Here is a 21,911-nt window from a genome sequence, read left to right on the forward strand (position 1 = left end):
TCTTTCAAAAAATCCTGAAGACTCTTTCTTCAAAATGTATCCAGATTCTGAACCTTTAGTGCTGCCACCTTAGTTCCAGCAATTATTAGTGACGGCGTTAACTATCACCATATCTTCCCATGTACTAAGCACTGTGTCTTCCACTTACAATTTTATACATCTGATATTTGGAAGAATTTTACACAGACTAGCTTCTGAATCTGTACATTTCAAACCTCAGTTTTCCTCTCCTGCCCACATACTTCCAAGGCCAGGTGCGACAGAACACTTTCATATCAGATGCCACTTCCAGTGCGACTCCCTGCCACGATGCCAGGTGAGTTGGCACAGTGGATGGCAGTATTCCCAGAAGCCATTTTTTACACCAGGATGGCAGGAAAGACCGTGAATCACATAAATATATTCATCAAACTCAAACTAAATGTATCTCCAACTCGTTTCCTCCTTAGCTGGATCCCCAAAATTCTCCTTGTCCCTCCAACAGGAGGGGAAATGTAATAGAGGTGAAGTTGGAATGCAAAGAAACAGAACTCTTGACCAATGGCAATTGCAATATCTTGTTTTTTGAAAATTTTACACATTCTGTGGTTAAGTTTCTCCCACGCCTTGGAAAACACCTTTGAAACTGAAGGGACCCAAAACTTACCTTTCATTAGCTTTATGGTAAGTCAGCTTCTGGTATATTTTAAATTGCAACCTGATCCTTTCCCCCAGACCTCCCTATTCAACTTATCTGCTTTTCCTGTTGTCATAGCACCTCCATCCTTTAGGTACTGTATAAATTATCTATTATATCTGTCTTCGGTAGAATATAAGCTTCATGAGGGCAAGAATCTTTGCTTGTTTTGTTCACTGATGTTTCTCAAGTGCCTAGAACAAGGCCAGGTGCATGGTAGGTGCTCCATAAAGATTTGTGGATAAATAAATACAATAAATAATGCATAAACGAGGGAATGAACCAAAGGTAATCTAGGATCAGAATTGTGATGATCTAGGACTTCTAAATTTAAAACTTTGAGTTCTATTCCAGACTCATTTCCACTTAACCTTGGCCACGTCAATGAACCTTTCTGGGCCTCTGCCTTCTCGTGTATGAAATTAGGTGCTTATGTATTCATTTAATTAATATCCATTGCAACCCAACTGTGGTCAAGGCATTCAAAGATACTTCCTTGCATTCAAGTGGTACCACTCAAAAACGCAGAATTCAGCGGCATCAAAGTCCAACCTCTTCCAAGCCCCGCCCACCTCACATCCATCTTTAGGCCCCGCCCCGATTCGGTTCAGCCCGCCCCCAGTGTAGAGGCACCACCTTTCCTCGCTGCAGTCGTCCAATAGCCAAGATACACGGCTAGGTGATTTGCGAGCAGGAGTTAGGTGTCCTCTTGGCGCCTGACCAGAGTCGGGAAATTCGGCTTCTCTTGAGTAGTCCCTTCCCCGAGTTGGCCCCAAGGTATGCGGGGTCACTCGCTCCTCGACGTTCCCTCCGAAGGGTCGGACAAGGCTCCGGAGCCCTGTCGCTGCCCTCCCTAGGAGCCCTGGGTCTTCACTGGCCGAGGTGCCCGCCCCGCGGCATTCTGGGAGTGGTAGTTTTCTTCCTTCAAGTTCCTTCCTGGCTGGCCAGTGCCCAAGACTAGCGAGACTACGATTCCCAGACGCCCAAGCGAGTCGCCGGTCACGTGGCCGCAAGGACGCGGGGCCGGTGGGCGGGGGCCGGCAGGTGCTCCGCTGGCGTCTGTGACATCCAGAGCCGGCTGGCCGCTAGGTCCCCGGAGACCCCGCCATGTTACGCGCGGGCGCCGTGGGGGCGCATCTCCCCGCGTCCGGTTTGGACATCTTCGGGGACCTGAGGAAGATGAACAAGCGCCAGGTGACGGAGGCGGGTGGTGAGCGCGCCCAGGCCGGGACCGGCTGTGCTTGCGGGGAGTCGGGGCTTCCAGTGCAGGGCTCCGGGAAGGGCAGCTCCCAGTGACTGCGGCCGGGCAGCCACCCGAAGCTCCCGCGCTGGGCTCTCAGGCCCTGGGTTCTACGCCCACGTGTGGGCATGGGTGTGCACTTCCTTGTCCTGACAAGAGCACAATTAGGGGAGGGTGTAGGAAAGGGGAGAATAGAAACCCCGTGCTATGGAATGTCAAATATGGATGAGAAAGCCACAGCCACGCTTGTGGGAGAGTTGACTATGTGAGCGACAGCTGTTTGCGCGTATTTGAAGGGCCACCCGGTGGAGAGGGAACCGACTTCTCTGTGGGGCTTCAGAGGCCTGACTGCCGGCGGGTGGAAGTGGCAGAAAGGCAGGCGAGAGGGAAGAACTTTCCTACAATGGGAGCTGTCCAGCGATGCCTCCCAAAGCAGTCTCTTTCCAACCTGGACAGTTGTTTTTCCCCTGACCGTGGGTCGGGACTCAATAATGCTCATTGTGCCTAGAGAGCTCACAAGCCGTGCGCAATCATTGTGGACTCAACCCGTGTTTCCAGCGGGATTCCAGAAGCCTTCTCTAACTTCCAAGATGCCATCATTCTGGCCGCACTATGAATATAGGAGGCAGTGTAGGGTCTTTGGGCAGCTGGGGTGGTTGAATTCCCTCTCCTTTCTGAGAAGACCTCAGAGGAAAACGTTCCTCTTGCTCTCTCCTTAGCCACTTATTGGCCATCATCACTGTCTTTGGGTCCTTATCTCTTCACTATAAGGTTAAGAGTTAGTAGGGATTGGAAAGGAAGCCCTCTCAGTCAGGAAAAATACGATTATGTAAGCTTCTAGGTAGAGAATTTGGGGGACCTGTAGGGCCTAAATATCACGGTGGATACTAATGCCACTATTGCTACTAATAAATTGTGCTAAGAAAAATGGGACCTTCCAACCAAGGGATTTTGATTGTCTTTGAAAATGGTATTAATCCTCATTATTTTGAGGGCATCCAGTTTCATTTGCTCCATCAGTTGAGATGTGGGGTGGTGCCCACGGGAGGTCACAACTACTCCCTTAGGCATATGTGTTTTTTCCCCTCTCACTCTCCTCCCCCTCCCCCAAGTAAAATTTCAGACTAGTGCAGTCGTGTGGGAAAGTTTGATAATTTCTATTTCATCAACCGTGTTTAGGATGTGGTAGTGTCTAGGTGTGCACAGCTGATATACTCCTGTTTCTGGAAGATGAGTTGTAGTAGAGACTATCACCAGCTTAAAAAAGTAACTGCTAATGTCCTGAGCATTGATGCTGTTCACAAGAATGCCCTCCAGGAAGCAGAGCTTTGTTTAAAAATTTAGACTTAATGGCTGAGTTTTTAAAATGTCTCTAAAATTAGTACTGACTACTGATGGCTGTAATTGCAGACTGTCAGAAAAGGCCCTCTGATGAGTGTATTGATCCCTAAACCACTTTGCCCTTTGAAAGATCAGTGTGTTTTTTGCTCTCAATGATAAGGCCTGCCAGCAGCTGGCTGTATTGCCTGTTTTGCTAGTCTTCTAATTAAAATTCAGCAAGCTCAAATCTACTGCTTCTCGGTACTTTTTTAAAAAGCTTTGTCCGTTTGCTTTTTTTTTTTTTTTTTCTTTTTTTGTTCCTCTTCTTCCCTCCAAAATAGCATCTTATGACACCTTGTCAGGCCTGCATGCTCCACCAGTCTTGAAAGCAGGACCTTCTTTCTCTGCCGCCCCTGCTTACTATTAAAGCAGGACCCACATGCAAGACAAGGGCTCTTTGTTTCTGCAGTGAGGAAGAGAGGAGGAAATACAGCTACTGGCAGTGCTGCTGCTGTCAGCCAGAATATTTGGTCTGAAATGTTTGCTTAAAACTCTTAGACATTGGCTGTTTCATCTTTGGTTGACAATGACTGAGTGTGGACTTACTTCTACACTTTGTATGCTCATTAAGTGCTGAGCATACAAAGTTGGTAGGCAAAGGTGAACAACAACAAAAGCACCCGTGAAACATGGTGGTGGTTTTGTTTTTTTTAGACCCCAGTCAGCTTGTCAGGAGTTCAGTCAAAATTACTTTTCTGGATTCCAGGATTTTAAGCCTAGAATCTGATTAGTAGGTTTCTTAAAGTTAAGGTGTTGCAAGTATTATCTGTGGTTTCTTAGTTTGATTTTTAGATTTTTTTGTATTTGGGCATTTCCTTGGCAGGTAGATGGTTTGCTCAAAGGAAGTTTTTTTGAGGAATTGATTTTGCTTCCCCTTACTGAACTTTTCAAGCTTGGGAAGTTATACGGGAAAATATATTCTTGGTACGAGGTCTTTACTGGATAAGTGGCAAGATTTTATAATTTGCTTTTATCAGGGTGGAGCCAGATGGCTTGAAACCTTGTCTAAAAACGGCAATCTTTGTTTAAAACCATGGTTTGGGGCTTTCCTAATTGGATATGTAATTCATTATGAAACAGTGGTTGTTTATCAAGTCCTTTAAGTCAGGCAGAGCAGCTGGGGAGGTTTTTGAATGTGAATTCCAGTGAACAGTTTCTGCTTTAGCGTGACGTGACTTGTAAGGCTGATTTTACTTTAGAAGCGTGTTGTTGTTGTTGTTGTTGTTGTTGTTGTTGTTGTTGTTGGATGCTCGATATTTATTGAATGAAGACATGAATTTTTTTTATCTCTTCTAAATGCTCACTTCTTTGCATTCTTAAATATTTGCTTTGTGATTTTTGATTTTTTCCGTTATGCTCTTTGAGCTTATGGTGAAATGGTGTAAAGACTTTGATTGTTTCATGGCAACTTTCTGGTAAATATTCTTCATTTGATGAGGGATGAAAGACTACATATTGGGTACAGTGCACACTGCTCCAGTGACAGGTGCACTAAAATCTTAGAAACGACCACTAAAAAACTTAATCCATGTAACCAGAAGAAGCAATGGTTTAACATATTATAGCCCAACACTTTGACAATGTCTGCTTAGCACTCCAGTTTCATTTTTCAGTCTCCTGGGAATATAATGATAGTTTCATAATTTGCTATTGACATAGTAGCCAAGTTGCTTTTAAAAATGGTGTGTAGGCTGAGTGCAGTGGCTCACGCTTGTAATCCTAGCACCTTGGGAGGCCGAAGCGGGTGGATCATTTGAGGTCAGGAGTTTGACACCAGCCTGGCCAACATGGTGAAGCCCTGTCTCTACTAAAAATATAAAAATTAGCCGGGTGTGGTGGCGCACACCTATTATCCCAGCTACTCGGGAGGCTGAGGCAGGAGAATCGCTTGAGCCAGGGAGGCGGAGGTTGCAGTGAGCAGAGATCATGCCATTGCACTCCAGCCTGGGCAACAGAGCGAGACTCCATCTCAAAAAAAAATAAAAAAGGGTGTAACTTTAATGTTGAATTATATTTATGTTCCTATTTTGATTTATTGCACCAAATACACTAACAATTATCTTAATTCACTTATGTCCTCACTTTCAGTTGTATCCTTCATAATTGCATCAAATTACCTATTGTTACAGTTTTAACATTAGCAAGAGACAGTTTTGAGCTCTGCTTTTCCTACCTTACATCAGTCAGAATACGTTTTCAGAATAGAGAATAGTTTAAAGAAGAAAAGTCAATGACTCATAATTTCACTATCCTAAAATAGCCTCTCTTAGCATCTTGGGGCATCTCTTTGTGTTTGTTTTATCGTTTGGTGAGCTCCTACTGCAGCTTACATTTTTCACTCAACATACTGTGTTTGGTCGTGTCATTAAACTTCCTTTTTATTTTCCTCCCCTAACCCAACCCGCTTTCTCCTCCATTCCCATTGAGTTCTTTATGCATTGTTTTAAATAGTGGACTAATCTGCCATTTTCTTTTCCTTTTCTTTTTTTTTTTTTTTTTTTGAGATGGAGTCTTGCTCTGTCACCCAGGCTGGAGTGCAGTGATGCTATCTCGGCTCATTGCAACCTCCACCTCCCGGGTTCAAGAGATTCTTGTGCCTCAGCCTCCCGAGTAGCTGGGATTACAGGCGCATGTGCCACCATGCCTGGCTAATTTTTGCATTTTTAGTAGAGTTGGCATTTCACCATGTTGGCCAGGCTGGTCTTGAACTCCTGAGCTCAGATTATCTGCCCACCTCGGCCTCTCAAAGTACTGGGATTACAGGCATGAGCTACACTGCACTCGGCCCTATTTTCTACTCAGTTATTTCCCTATTGTTGCTCATTTATTGCCTTTTCCACATTATTAGAATTAAGACTGTAATGAATGTCTTTGGGCCATAATTCTCAACCTGCACTCACCATTAAAGATGGTTATTTTATCACTATTTATTCAACAAATTGAATACTTAACTTTTTGCCAAGCCCGTGTTGAATCTTGAGGATACAGCTATGAGCAAGGCTGAAATGATGCCTACTTTTGTGGAATGTAAAGTCTAGTACAAAAGACACATTAGGTAATTACATGCTTAATTATGATGCTGATGAATAATATCAAGAAATACAGGATGCAGTGAGAATATGTAATAGGAAGACCTAGGCTGGCCAGAGTGGAGGTTGGCAAACCCCATTGCATCACCTGTTTTTGTAAAGTTTTATTGGCACACAGCCATGCTCTTTCTTTTACATATTGTCTATGGCTGCCTTCCTGCTACATTGGCAGGGCTGAGTAGTTTCAATGAGACTATGTGACCCGTAAACATAAAATATTTACTGTCTAACCCTTTACACAAAAAGTTTGCTGATTTCTGGTCTAGCCGGTCAGGGCAGGGTTCTGTTGGGCACTGGCATTTAAAGGTGGATGTAAAGGTGAGTGTTGGTAAACTGAGGGGTCCAGGGAGGGAGCCTTCTGGATGAAGGCCCTGGGGTGGAAAGAAGCATGTGAGGTGGAAGCGTGGACAGTACCACCAGTGCAGCTGGGGTGAGGCGAGCTTCAGCAGCTGAAGTGGGGCTGGGGGGATATATCAGACAGGGCGTTAGAGGCCATATTGTAGTTTAGTCTTCATCCTCAGAGTAGTGGAATATAATCAAAGGGCTTTAGGCAGGGCATAGACATGACCAGGTGACCAGATGTGCATTTGAAAACCAGTACAGTCAAGCACCATATAACGATGTTTCTGTCAATGATGGACCACATACACGATGGTGGTCCCATAAAATTATACCATATTTTTACTCTGCCTTTTCTATGTTTAGTTACACAAATACTTAGCAGTGTGTTACAGTCGCCTGTAGTATTCAATCTAGTAGCAAGCTGTACAGGTTTCTAGCCTAGGAGCAATAGGCTACACTGTATAGCTTAGGGGTGTAGTAAGCGACACCATCTGGGTTTGTATAAGTACACTCTATGATGTTCAGACAACAATAAAATCACCTAACAACACATTTTTCAGAATGTGTCTGTCATAAAGTGGCGCATGACTGCCCTGATTGTAGCACAGAGAATGGATCGGAAGAGGTGTGCATGGGCATTAGGAGACCTGTCATGAGGCTGTCACAGCAGCCTGATGGGCCCCGTTGGTGATATTATGAGAGTGGCGGCAGTGGGAATAGAGAGAACTGTACAAACTCCAGACATGTTTGGAAAGCCAGAATGTATAGAATGAATGGGTACGGGGTGGCTCCAAACAGCAGGGCAATAATAATGTCATTTGCTGAGAGAAGGATCACTAGCACTGAAAGCTTTTGGAGAAGGTAAGTTTAATTTTGACATGTTGAGCAGGAGGTGTCTTTAAAGACATCTGAGTGGAAATGTCAGGTAGGCAGTTGGAAGTCTCTGAATTGGGAGTAGTTAGCATGATGGGACCAATGCCAGCATTCAGGTAGAGGAGGAGGTTTAGGTGGAGGAGGAGCAACTGGCAGGAAGACAAGAAAGTGGTCAGAAGTGGATGGCATGCCATTCTGGAAGGCAGGGGCTAAGGGTTTGAAGAAATGATCATGTGTGTTGAGAGCTGCTGGAAGGTCAGGTAAGGTGAGGGCCGACAGTTATCCTTTGGATTTAGTGAGCATGTGACTGATTATGTAGGTTGAGGACTGAATATAGATGGTGAAGAAGGGGAGCAACTTGGGGTAGACACTGTTTTGAGAAGAGCTGTGAAGGAGAAGAGAGAGTGTGAAAGCTGGAGGAGGATGTGAGGTGGAGGAAGGGTTTGCGATGGGAGAGTCTTTAGCTGATGGGAGGAGGAGCCATGATTCAACTTTCACTGCACCTCAGAATCACCCCACCCCTCCCAGCGATCCAGCTGGTCTGGGATGGACTTTCCAGGGCTTCCCCGATGATTCTAAGGTGCAGCCAAGGTTGAGAACCAATGGTATAGAGCAGTGGTTCTCAGCTGTGATTCCCACACCAGCAGCTTTCGTGTCGCCTGGGAATGTGTCTGAAGTGCATTCCTCAGGCATCGCCAGCCGATCCTAGTGCACACTGATGCTTGCACGCTGCCGCTGTGAAGAATGGTCCATACACCCAGAAGTCAGAACCACATAGAACCACCTGGGAAGTCTCTATTTGAACTTCCTGAGTGTCTCTTTCAGCCTGACTTTTCCAGGCCTTGTGTATTTTTTTTATTTATTATTTGTTTTTTTTTTTTTTTTTTTTTTTTTTTTGAGACGGAGTCTCGCTCTGTCGCCCAGGCTGGAGTGCAGTGGCCGGATCTCAGCTCACTGCAAGCTCCGCCTCCCGGGTTCACGCCATTCTCCTGCCTCAGCCTCCCGAGTAGCTGGGACTACAGGCGCCCGCCAGGTCGCCCGGCTAGTTTTTTTTTTTTTTGTATTTTTAGTAGAGACGGGGTTTCACCATGTTAGCCAGGATGGTCTTGATCTCCTGACCTCGTGATCCGCCCGTCTCGGCCTCCCAAAGTGCTGGGATTACAGGCTTGAGCCACCGCGCCCAGGCCTTATTATTTGTTTTTGTGATGGAGTCTCACTCTGTCGCCCAGGTTGGAGTGCAGTGGCTGGATCTCAGCTCACTGCAAGCTCCGCCTCCCGGGTTTACACCATTCTCCTGCCTCAGCCTCCTGAGTAGCTGGGACTACAGGTGCCCGCCACCTCGCCCGGCTAATTTTTTTTGTATTTTTTAGTAGAGACGGGGTTTCACCATGTTAGCCAGGATGGTCTTGATCTCCTGACCTCGTGATCTGCCCGTCTCAGCCTCCCAAAGTGCTGGGATTACAGGCTTGAGCCACCGCACCCGGCCGGCCTTGTATATTTTAAACTGTATTTAAACTGTGTTTAAAACTGTATTTTAAATTGTACTCAATGCTCAAAAAGAGTTCATACCACCACATCCATCTCAGTTAAAATTAAATTTGGATAGTGGAGGAAAATGATGCTGCCCAGAGCCATGTGATCCAGGTCCTCACTCCAAACTTCATTCAAAAGGATGTTCTGGAAAGCTGGTAGGGAGCTAAGGTGGGATCTAACTTGTCTAACAGCACTGCCTCCAAAACACTAAAACTATATTAATAGCAAGGAGGTTTTAGAAGTTATCAGTTACTCCAGGATATGCCTGGGAAAGGAAACAAGATCAGCCAAATACTAGAAGCTGGAAAACAGATGGAAGAATGGGAACTGGCACAGCCAGAGAAAGCCAGGATCTGAACGGCACTGGGGGAGGCTGTGGCTCTTCAGGTTTGTGAGGCAGAGATAGTCCTCAGAGACCCAGGAATTGGTGTCCCCAGAACTGGAGGCGAAGGGGAGATAGGGCTGAAATAAATTAGATTGGGTAGAAAAGCATAGAAGCAGTGAGACCCCTCGCTCTCCTGTCTTCCACCCAGAGGCCTCACCTTCCTCAGCAGAGGTCTGGGAGTTCATTCCCTGGAGAGGGGAACAGAAATCTCTGGAGGAAGGGCTGCCAGGCCTGGTAGGGTTGTGGCTCCCACCCTATAAGTGACTGTGCACACTGCATGCTGAGGGTAGAAAAACAGAAATGAGGGGTGAAGGACCTGACAGAACATGGGTCCTGAGGTATACACAGAGGTGAGCACAGGTGCCAGGAGAATAGGCACCTGCGGCCCAGTGGAAGGGGGTCATTGAACCAGTGGGGATAGACCCACGTGAGGATAGAGCCATTTTGGTTCCGGGGTGTGTTGCTGAGAGTGGGTGGCCCCAGTGGAGGGAAGATCTTTGGAGATGTGGATGGGGGCCCAAGAATTGAGATAGCACAGTGTTGATGGACCACCCACCTGGCTCTGCAGATCACCCCAACAACTGCAGGGGTTGTGAAGAGGAAGATTGAGGCAGGTACCAAAGTAAGGAGCCTCCCTGGCGGGCGGTGCTGGCGATGCCATGAGGGGCTTTGATTTTGAGTGGTCCTAGCCACAGCAGCGTTAGTCCCTGTTGTGCCTGGAAGGAAGGCGGATGTTTGGGCTGACGGGTCAGCTCCAGCCTGACAGGGTGCTGGCACATGGGCAGGTGTTGTTTTCTCCTTTAGTCACTAGGAGTTGGCAGGTGCAGCAGGCAGCTGTCAGCAAGGAAGAGCCTGTGCTTCAGCTCGTGCCATGCTGCAAGGAGCGAGGCAAGCCCAGTGGGTCTAAACGCACTGGTCTGAGGTAGAGTGGGTGGGCTTCTACCTCCTTCTCAGAGCTGATATAACTAGTGCTTATGCGTTAACTCATGTGACCCGCCCACCTGTACTCTTTTTGTTTTTGTAATGGAGTCTCGCTCTGTCGCCCAGGCTGGAGTGCAGTGGTGCGATCTCGGCTCACTGCAAGCTCCGCCTCCCGAGTTCACGCCATTCTTCTGCCTCAGCCTCCTCCCAAGTAGCTGGGACCACAGGCGCCCGCTGCTATGCCTGGCTAATTTTTTTTTTCTATTTTTTAGTAGAGACGGGGTTTCACTGTGTTAGCCAGAATGGTCTCGATCTCCTGACCTCGTGATCTGCCTGCCTCAGCCTCCCAAAGTGCTGGGATTACAGGCTTGAGCCACTGTGCCCAGCCCCACCTGTGCTCTTAACCAAATATTTGTTATTTACCTTTTAAAACATTTATGAAAAATTTAAACATTAAGATGTTTAGAGTTTCTGTTCACTGGTTTTAAAATGTCATTTTTAGATGCAGGATGATCTCATTGCCAAGCACTATAGGACTCGGAAGCTTCCGTTTGAGGCTAAAGGTAGTTCTAGGTGAATCCACAGTGTGCGGATCTGGGTGAGACCTGTGCTCACCATGCTGCACTGTGTCTGGGAATGGTCTTCATCGGGAGGCTCTGGTGGCAGGCCTTGAGTAGCGGAACTCTCTAGGGTACAAGGCGCTGGGAAATCCCGAAGAGGTGATGAGGGCCTCCTTGAGGCTTTAACAAGACAGGCCTCACAGATTGCTCTTTTTTTCCTCCCCTCTCTCTCACTTAAGGAGAGAGATTTGCCAGGCTCTTTCCAGGGACAAAAGTTGAAATACTGCAGAAGTTTGTACCTTGTGTTGTCTTTGGAAAAGTTTGATAAGTGCATCTCCAGCTTCAGGGTGGTGGGTCTTCTGCTATTGGTTTTCACTGTGGTTCCTCTTTTTCATTCCAGCTCTATTACCAGGTTTTAAACTTCGCCATGATTGTGTCTTCTGCCCTCATGATATGGAAAGGCTTGATCGTGCTCACCGGCAGCGAAAGCCCCATCGTGGTGGTGCTGAGGTAGGTCCCCCAGGCTGGCCTCCAGCCAAAGCCTCCATCACAAGGCTGCCCTGGGTCTGAGGAGCGGGGCAGCGTAAAGAGCCTAAAGTGAAAACCTGTATGACAGCTGAAATTCAAGATTTTAATTGGATAAATTATTAGTCTTTATTGATACCTATTTTGAGAATGTTTCTTTTTTTCTGGCTTTTGAAAAATCTTATCTTAGTAGACATTTTAGAGCTTTAACCATGTTGATGCTCGTGCACCTAATTCATTTCAAATGACAATTTAATAATATGGTATTCATGCATTATTTCTATACAAATTGATTTTTAAACATAACTAAAAATGTTACTTCATTTTCTTTGTACCAAACAGGCAGGGCGTCTGTATCCCCAGTGCGTAGCATTGTGTCTAGTATTTTTTTCAAGCTTCTTCAGTAATACTGGTGTATTGATGGCTACTATCTTCTTGAGACTATGATGCTTATAAAAGTACAGCATGTTTATTTTAGAAAAGTTACCACTGGAGTTAACTTCACACAGCCATAAAGCCATCCAAGGGGAAAAACTTCACATCAATTTGAAATCAAATGGCCGTGTTTGGGAACTAGTAGGTGCTTCAAGATGCTGTCTGTCTGGTGTGTCTTAGGTCATCAAATCTGTTGTTTTCAAGGTGGCATGGTGGGCTGTGGCAGTAACTTGGGCAGAGTCACAGCTTACCAGTACAGGAGCCGAGGCCAGAACATAGGGCTCTTAGCTCCCATACCAGTGCCCTTTCCCTCTACCGGGCCTTGCCACCACCTTGTGGGGCCATAGCCGTGATCCACGCCCCACCAGGCCGCCCTCATGTGCTTGGCCAAGGGGCACACTTCTAGAGATGGAGTTTTCATGAATTTAGAAGACTGAGGACAGCCTAGCTCACAGCAGAGCTGTGGGACCTCCGACCCACTCGTGTTCACACTGTGCTTTAGGGAGGCCCCTAGCGTTGGGGTGGGTAGATTAGGAGTGTGGAGAAGGGAAGTACACTCATGGATTCAGGAAACCTTAGCCTTGCTTCACATGTAACAGTTCCACGCTTATGTGTTTTATGTGGTTACACTTCCTGGTAAGAGTTCATGTGAAGGAAGGATTTTAAGGCTTTTTTTTTTTTTTAAAGAAGAAGGAATTTAAAACCTCAAATTTAGATGGACCCTCTCCTTTAACAGACAAGGAACCTGAGGCCCAATGAGGCCAGGCCTCAAGCATCTCCCAGTAACTTTTGGCAGAACCAACACTAGATCTGAGATTTCCTGGCCTTCGTCAGATTTCACAGACACACTTTCACACAGGAGCTAGTGTGAAATTGCTGCACTTAGGGACTGTTTTTTTTTTAAAGCATTCTTTGTAATGGTAAAGCAATTTGGTTTGTCAACATAAACCAGTGACATCCCTAAGGGATGTGTGGTTTTGGGGGGAATCTGGCCCATGAGGAAAGCAAGTAGACATTGATATTAGTGAAACGTTGAAAAGAACTGCTCTCCTGATAGGACGTGATAGTGACCCTTGATGTCCACCCTCAGGACACCTATGGCCTCTGTCGTCTGTGCAGGGATCTTTCCCCAGCGGCAGTTCTCTTACACCGTTACTTTTCTATCAACATCTTCCCACTGTATCTTCCAGAATTTTGTTGAAGGAGTAAAGATGAGACCACAGATGAAGAAATTATCTTAAGCATTTTAGCTTTTTTTTTTTTTTTTAACCCTGAAACAATTACGTTTTATTTTCAGAAGAAGACAAAGTAGAATTTCATATTGGGGGACAGAACAAACTCGAATTTGTTGACTGTGATGTTTTCTCTTAAGTCAGTTGTATTTCTAGCCCTTTTCCCCTGTCATTCAGATTGGCTGATTTTGAATGCTTCATCCATGACTACACTTAGTGGCACTGGTTTGACAGGCTGCATTTCTCCTTGCCACCTTCTGCACCTGCTGAGATGTTTGAGGTGGGCCAGGCTGGAAGGAAGGAGGGCGAGCTTCCCAAACTCTTGTTGGGAGCCACGGTTTTCTTTGTTTCTGCTAGAGCTCCACGGAACTTCAGTGGTTCATTCTCCTCAGGTTCTTCCTGCTCAGCAGCCGTTACTCGTCCTTGGTTGCAGAGCCCCCTGTGTTTCTAGGTCTTATTCTCTCATGTATTAAAGCAAAGAATTAGCACACACATATGTGTGTGTGTGTGTGTGTGTGTGTGTGTGTGTGTGTATGTATATAATATATATATATAAAATGAACTTTTCAAATTTTAGCTTCCAGCATATTGCAATTTACTTTGAATCCACCAAAGATTTTGGCACAGGTTTAAATTGGTATCATGTGGAATTGTTTATTGACTTCCACAATAACCCAGTCCATGTTTGTTAGAATTGGGCTTTTGTAGAATATGGTGGAATTCTCCACCATGTTCTCCTGCTGCTGCAGGAGGCAAAGGACTTGGGTTCCCGTTTTGTCCCAGCCTCAGTTTGGCATCAGGGTGGGTCGTGCTCCCCAAGTGCTTTCATGTGTTCCTCATTTCTTTTTTTTTGAGATGGAGTCTCACTCTGTCGCCCCGGCTGGAGGGCAGTGGCCGGATCTCAGCTCACTGCAAGCTCCGCCTCCCGGGTTTACGCCATTCTCCTGCCTCAGCCTCCTGAGTAACTGGGACTACAGGCGCCCACCACCTCGCCCGGCTAGTTTTTTGTATTTTTTAGTAGAGACGGGGTTTCACCATGTTAGCCAGGATGGTCTCGATCTCCTGACCTTGTGATCCGCCCATCTCGGCCTCCCAAAGTGCTGGGATTACAGGCTTGAGCCACCGCGCCCGGCTCATTTCTTAAGTAAGTGTTGCAGTATCCTAAGTGCTGGGGATCTGCTCTAAAACGAAAGGATTGCCCTAGATGATTAGCTGTAAGTTCTGCAGTTCTGGAGGAAAACACTACTGTATTTGTAGATGCAGGACTTTTTTGAAAGCTAAAAATTGGTAGCTTTTACTTCAGAGTTGACGTTAATCCTGGTTTCTTTTCTACCTGATACAAACTGCAGAGGGTTCTGCCAGTGCTCACGACACATTAATGTCAGTAGAAGTCATTTCCTTTCGCACATGTTACTACCTTGAGCAGTCAGAAGGAAGCTGCAGTGGCTTGTTTTATAGCTCCTGAGACCTACTTGACTATTGAGTTTCACCTCTGACATGTTTATTCTGATCACCTTTTGGACACAGGGTAATGCTGATACTGACTTTGTGCTTCTTTCTAGTGGCAGTATGGAGCCGGCCTTTCACAGAGGAGACCTCCTGTTCCTCACAAATTTCCGGGAAGACCCAATCAGAGCTGGTGAAATAGTTGTTTTTAAAGTTGAAGGACGAGACATTCCAATAGTTCACAGAGTAATCAAAGTTCATGAAAAGTAAAGAGGCTTATTTCTTTTTGGTTTTGTTTTGTAAATTTTTGGTAGATTCATGGCTAATTAGAAACTAGTAAAAGCACAGGATTATGTCGTGAGTTCTGCCATTTTCTCACTGGGTGACTTTGGACCAACTGCGTAACTCTTTCTGTAGGATGAGAGTTGTGGTCGTTAAACCCACAGTAACTCACAGAGTGATTATGAGAATGAAGTGAACTAATGTTTACTAAAGCAATTCAGAAACTTAAATTGCTGCACAATTGTAAGGTGTGATATATTATGACATGGTAGTTATTTGAAGGAGTTCAAAGAAAATCGAGTCACACTGCAACAGAGGACGGTTTTGATATGAAAATTATTTTCTGAAATGCAAAAAAACTAGCTGTTTTTCTGTGTTTAGCCAAAGTGGCATTTTCAGCAGTAATATTAGTCCTGGATGGATAAAAATTCCTTTTCCAACTCATCTCATGATTTGGTCATTGCATATTCTGCATTAATTTTCCATTGCCACATCCCCCACTCCCCAAACAGCCTTGCTGTTAATACCAGCCATGACTTACTTATTAAGATCCTTTTCTGGAACCGGAAACATTTACTTCTTGCTCAAATATATAAAGTTCTCATGAGAGAGTACTTCACATGATTAGTAGAAGTGTTACATTTCATATATACTTGGTTATTCATTTACCTTTATGCAGCTTAGTATGGATTTTTATCTGTATGAGTCAGAATTAAATTTAGGTATGCCTAGGTATGTTTTTTAATAACGGAGCATTTCTCACTCTGTATGTGTGTGTGTTTGAGTTTGAGAGAGAGAAGTAACTACTTGTACATATCTGGTATTAGATTCCCATTCCATTCACTGCTTCTTTTTTTGAGATGGAGTCTCACTGTGTCGCCTAGGCTGGAGTACAATGGTGTGATCTCCACTCACTGCAACTTCCGCCTCCCGGGTTCAAGTGACTCTCCTGCCCCAGCCTCCTGAGTACCTGGGACTACAAGCATGCACCATCATGCCTGGCTAATTTTTTTTTTTTTTTTTTTTTTTTTTGAGACAGAGCCTTGTTCTTGTCTCCTAGGCTGGAGTGCAATGGCGTGATCTCAGCTCACTGCAACCTCCGCCTCCTGGGTTCAGGCAATTCTCCCTTAGCCTCTCAAGTAGCTGGAATTACAGGCACGTGCCACCACACCTGGCTAATTTTTGTATTTTTAGTAGAGATGGGGTTTCGCCATGTTGGCCAGGCTGATCTCGAACTCCTGACCTCAGGTGATCCACCCACCTCAGCCTCCCACATTGTTGGGATTATAGGCGTGAGTAACCGTGCCCGGCCCATTTACTGCTTCTTCACAAGTGTACCCCACAGATATTGATATTTATTCACTTCACATTACTCTAAACATGAAAACAATCCAGTTTCAACCTGTGCTGATACACTGGTCCTGTGCTAACGGTTACTTGTTGCCTACCTGTTAGATTCCTGAGGAAGAAGCATCCTCAGTCATGATGTGACAGTACTTGCACTGACTTACAATTAATTTCTAAAGATGATCAATTGTTCCAAGTTGAGGAAATGATTATTTGCTCTAATTTGCATGAATTATGAGAAACTGTCAGGATTTTTATCCTGATTTCCTTTATAACCATGTCTGCAACTCAGCTTGCTCTTTTTAATATGGTTTCAAATCTTTGGGGTTTTGGCATTTTGTTGCATTATAATAGTGCATTCTTTTTTCATCTGTCTTATTGAAAGAAGACCCTCTTTACAGCTCCATAATACTACAATATTATGTTTCTAGAGTCAAGGCTATCTGAGCACCAGTTTAGAATGCTTAAAACGGGTCCCACATGTCGCTTTAACACACTGGTGTTATGCCATTTGTGATTCTTGTTTCCCTGCAAATTCGACTTTATACTACCGTGGTCAGTGGTGAAGGAAATAATGCAGTAACAAATTGTGCATTTGGCAAGGAAAAGGAAATCTGAGGACAGCCTAGAGCACACTTGCATTTAAATTACCTTGTGCTCAAATCTGTGTGATCTAGGATTAAGTTTATATCTAGAGTGAAGAGGAATATCATCCATGTTAACAAATTGGTCTATGAGGCTGGGCGCGATGGCTTATGCCTGTAATCCCAGCACTTTGGGAGGCCGAGGCTGGTGGATCACTTGAGGTCAGGAGTTCTGGACCAGCGTGGCCAACATGGCAAAACCCCACCTCTACTAAAAGTGCAAAAATTACCTCGGTGTGGTGGCTCACACCTGTAATTCCAGCTACTCAGAGATTGAGGCAGGAGAATCGCTTGAACCTGGGAGGCAGAGGTTGCAGTGAGCTGAGATGGCACATGGCACTTCAGCTTGGGTGACAGAGCAAGACTCCATCTCAGACAAACAAACACACAAACAAAAAACCAAATTGTTCCATGAGGTCTAAGAATGAAAACAGTTCAAGTCCAGCACAGGTTGTTAAACCAGCTTCATGTCCTGACTTCTGACCTATTCTGACTGGAAGTGAATGAAGTGAGCCTGGAAAAGCTCCTTGTCAATAGTGTTTTTGTGTATTATGAATCTGGACTTGAAAGAATTGCACAACGGTAATTCACATGATTTTATCCACTGATGAATGACAGGAATACACTTGTTTACAGGTTAAAAAAATGTTAGGTCCTAGTGTATTCGTCATTCCCAGAAGCCATGTGGTGAGAAGGAATTCTTCATTGTGTGCTGTGCTGGAAGCAAATCGTTGCCCTTGTGCTTGGTCATGGTTTTTGTTGTCATGGTTACTTGAGTGTTTTGGAATTTAAGTCTACAAAATTGTCATTAGATTTGTGCTTCAGTTGAATGGTTGTCTAAAGCAGTCATCTTAGACTAAAAGAAGGTCAGGTTATCTTTGTTTTTCTAAATGCTCCTGTCTGACAGTAAAGTCTTGGATAAACTAATATTTTTGTAAATGATACTGTGCTGAAAATAATTTTTGAGAGGACATTATTTTGCTTTCCAGAGATAATGGAGACATCAAATTTCTGACTAAAGGAGATAATAATGAAGTTGACGATAGAGGCTTGTACAAAGAAGGCCAGAACTGGCTGGAAAAGAAGGACGTGGTGGGAAGAGCAAGAGGGTGAGAATTCACCTTTAAGTTATATAGAAGGTTATGGAAAACACTTAGAAATGAAGAAATTAAATGGATAGACTGAGTCGTTAATTACAAATATGACATATCAGGAGAGTTCTAAGCAGTTCTAGTTTATCCTGTGAAGACAAATACAACTTATAAATTCCTAAAGACCTAAAATCTAAAATGGAGCCCAATTATCTATATGATGGGTTCAAATCTGTTTAAAAATAAATCCAGCCAGGCGCAGTGGCTCACACCTGTAATCCCAGCACCTTTGGGAGGCCAAGGCAGGAGGATCACTTGAGCCCAGGAGTTCAAGACCAGCCTGGGTAACATAGGGATACCCCATCTCTATTAAGAAAAATTAAAAAAAAATTTGTTCTTAAAAAATGAATAAAAAGAAATCCTCACTGAGAGATTAGTTATTTGTGGATTTTAAATAACCATTACAAGAAAGTCTCCCAGAGATAACCACTGTTTAACGTTTCAGGGAATGCTGTAGATACTCTCTGGGCTGGTTATGTGTGTTATGCATATATATAATTTCACTTAGAATTTGATTGTTTTTCACCCAGCAGGAAGTTGGAAATAGCTTTTCATGTCAAATCTACATCTATATCTTTTTAAGTGGCTACAAGCTGTTTTATTGTGAATAAAAATTTATTTAACCAATCCCCTTTTGGTGGACACTTAGATTATTTCCTATTTTTTGTAACTAGAAACATTTCTGTGATACATCTTTTAGTATTCATCTTTGTATAGTTGTCCAGCAATGAGTTCTGCTTCTGATTGACATAACAGAGAATGTGTCCTCATTAAAAACCAAAAAAGGGAATTCTTCCCCTCTCGGCAACCCGTTTTATGTTGAACAGACGTAGAAATGTTTTTTTTATCTTACCTAAATCTCACTAGCTTTTTAAGGCTGGAGAGACTGGCTACCATTTTGTAAGATTTAGCATTATCAGTCAGATTGTGGCTTACGGCTTCTTCCTATTCCTTTAACCATTTTTCTTTGTTGCGTTTTCACTTGAATATCTCCGGGGGGACCAGGAGGGCTTCCAGTTAGTCCATCCTGTCTTTCTAGACACTCTGGTGAGAGACTTTGGATAAGAGAGAGGATGGAGCTACTGATTTATAAAAGACTGGAAGGTACTATGGGTGTGTTACCTGGTTTCCCATGAGCAGAGGTGATTGAGACCTGGGTCCATCTGATGACATATTGCTGTTAATTTTGTCAGCGTAATCATTGGCTGGTTTCTGCACTGAACCTCCTCTCTCTGGGATCATAATCATATTTGAGTGTAAGTTATGGTATTCACATTTGTATTTGCTACCCTATACATTTATTTGTTGACAAGCACTGGGAAATCAAAATAATTATTTGCATTACAAACTCATTACTCATGTGCTTTGAAAGCTTTATCTAACAGCAGTTTTTATATAGGCTCTCTGAATCTTCTCTTCTAAATAGAAACTAGATTTGTGAAAGTTGCCTCATCTTTTTGTATAAGCGGCTTAACTATTTTAATTGTAGCAAGTGAAGACAACCAGCATCACTATCTCAACTCAAGTGCCTACTTAGAAAACTTGTCCTGGCTGCCAGTGCTGATGCTCCTTACTAATAAAGCTGTTTGAGACAGGGCTGAATACATCCTTACAGCCCCGGTCAGTGGCATTCCCACGTACGATTCATTTCCTAAGACTGATTTATAGTATTTTCAGATGTTGCCATCATCATGTTATAAACAATTTTTATATCTCTTGCTTTTTATCCCACAATTTAGGTTTTTACCATATGTTGGTATGGTCACCATAATAATGAATGACTATCCAAAATTCAAGGTAGGAATTTATTTGTGTCTATATTTATTTACTTAGTTAAATATTGGAGCTTTTACTTGTGCAACTGTAAAGAGGCAGTCTTCTTAAAACATGTTGCCATTAATAGGCCTGCAGAATATCTATAGTTAACCACAAATTAATGTAGTCATTTAAAGTAGTAACATTTAAATTAATTATTTAAAATAGCTACTTTCCCCCTGTGTGTTCATGTTCTAAAATGGCATTTATCTAATTGTTGCTTTTTATTATGGAAATTTTCATACACACACAAAAGTAGTCCCATAAACTAGTAATGCTTACCTCTCAACTTCAACAAAAATGGTATCTCTCTCTCTATATGTGTATATATATGTGTGTGTATATATCGTATATATGTAAATGTGTGTGTGTGTGTATGTATATATATATATATATATATATATATATATATATATATATATATATATATATTGGATGGAATCTGGCTCTGTCACCCAGGCTAGAGTGTAGTGGCATAATTTCGGCTCACCGCAACCTCCGCCTCCCAGGTTCAAGTGATTCTCCTTCCTCAGCCTCCCTAGTGGCTGGGATTACAGGTGCCCACCACCACGCCCAGCTCATTTTTGTATTTTTAGTAGAGACAGGGTTTCACCATGTTGGCCAGTCTGGTCTCAAACTCCTGACCTCAGGTGATCTGCCTGCCTTAGCCTCCCAAAGTGCTGGGATTACAGGCGTGTATCTATATTTTTTTAAAAAATCACTTGACAAACAATGGGAAACCTGCGTAGGAGTAAGCACTGCATTTGCTGTGTTTGTTCGTTGTCTGATCTTCAGTCCATCAGTATATATTTGGGTTTTTGATCATAATGTGGCATTGAACAGCTCATTTAGAGAACAAGGCATGGGGGGAAGAGGTAATCTTTTGATTTTGTCCTCAGCCCAGTATTTAACGGACTTCATCTGAATACATTTACAGACCAAATTTCTTTGTAGACCTCACAGTGATTTTCCATTGTGTTTTCTTTCCAGTATGCTCTGTTGGCTATAATGGGTGCATATGTGTTACTAAAACGTGAATCCTAAAATGAGAAGCAGTTCCTGGGACCAGATTGAAATGAATTCTGTGAAAAAGAGAAAAACTAATATATTTGAGATGTTCCATTTTCTGTATAAAAGGGAACAGTGTGGAGATGTTTTTGTCTTGTCCAAATAAAAGATTCACCAGTAAAGATGATTTTCTTTTGTGGAATCTGATTTGAATCTGCTCAATCTCTCTGCCAATTGTGGGAAACTCTACACTGAGTGTGAGGGTCTGCACCACTTCAAGAACCAGGCAGGCTGTTTAGGGCCTGGCCTGCTAGTGGGGCAAGGCATGGTCCACATGTATAGTTGTAATGTCTGAGTTTCAAAAGTAAAATTCTTAATATAATGACATTTCTGGGGGGAAACAAAGAGGCCCTTAAAAGGACATAGTTTCTTATTAAAGTATAATCTGAGAAACTCAGAAAGCCAAAATCTTTTAGAAGGAAGGGATGTAATCTGCTTTGTTTTGTGGTATGATATATCTTGAGCTAGTTTGTTAAATTATTTGAAAAGTGTTTAATAAATTATTTTAAATGGTGCATACGCCTTTGAAAAACTGCAAAAACTCCAGAAGGGTAAAAGTTGAAAATTGCAAAAACTACAAAAGGTCTCTTTCCCCAGTCTTCCCTTTCCGCTTACCAGGGATATCCACCATTAAATTAGGTATTTGCACGCTATATAGTCCTGCGGAGAAAGTAGACCCTCTTGCAAGTATTTATCAAGCGCTTTTACCCAGCCACTGTCTGATGTGCTGGAGGTACGAAGTCCCTGCCCTGACGGAACCCACACTGGAGTAGGAGGAACAGATAACACACGAGCCTGTGATTTCAGGTACTGGTCATTGCTATGAAGAAAGATAAAGCATGTTAAGCAGATAGAGGGTGACAGATGACACTGCTTTTCAGATGGAAGTCAGAGGAGACCTCTCTAAGGAGGTGACATTAAGCAGAGTTGAAAGAAATGAGAGGGAGTGGAGCACATAAATCCCGGG

At 43.7% G+C, this 21,911-nt stretch overlaps 1 protein-coding gene across 2 annotated transcripts; it reads left to right on the forward strand.

The window, feature by feature from the left end:
• Window positions 1–1,312: 1,312 nt before the first annotated feature.
• On the forward strand, window positions 1,313–21,071 carry SEC11C (SEC11 homolog C, signal peptidase complex subunit). Of its 2 annotated transcripts, XM_010376896.2 has the most exons (6): window positions 1,313–1,870; window positions 11,400–11,509; window positions 14,754–14,903; window positions 17,900–18,019; window positions 19,801–19,858; window positions 20,867–21,071. In XM_010376896.2, the coding sequence occupies exons 1-6, from the start codon at window positions 1,784–1,786 to the stop codon at window positions 20,918–20,920; spliced, it is 579 nt and encodes a 192-aa protein (XP_010375198.1). In that variant the 5' UTR covers window positions 1,313–1,783; the 3' UTR covers window positions 20,921–21,071. The 2 variants fall into 2 exon arrangements, with proteins under 2 accessions (XP_010375198.1, XP_030781942.1); XM_030926082.1 differs by lacking the exon at window positions 19,801–19,858.
• The last annotated feature ends 840 nt before the right edge of the window (window positions 21,072–21,911 follow it).

Source organism: Rhinopithecus roxellana, chromosome 21 (assembly GCF_007565055.1).
Source record: "Rhinopithecus roxellana isolate Shanxi Qingling chromosome 21, ASM756505v1, whole genome shotgun sequence".
NCBI classification, from domain to species: domain Eukaryota; kingdom Metazoa; phylum Chordata; class Mammalia; order Primates; family Cercopithecidae; genus Rhinopithecus; species Rhinopithecus roxellana.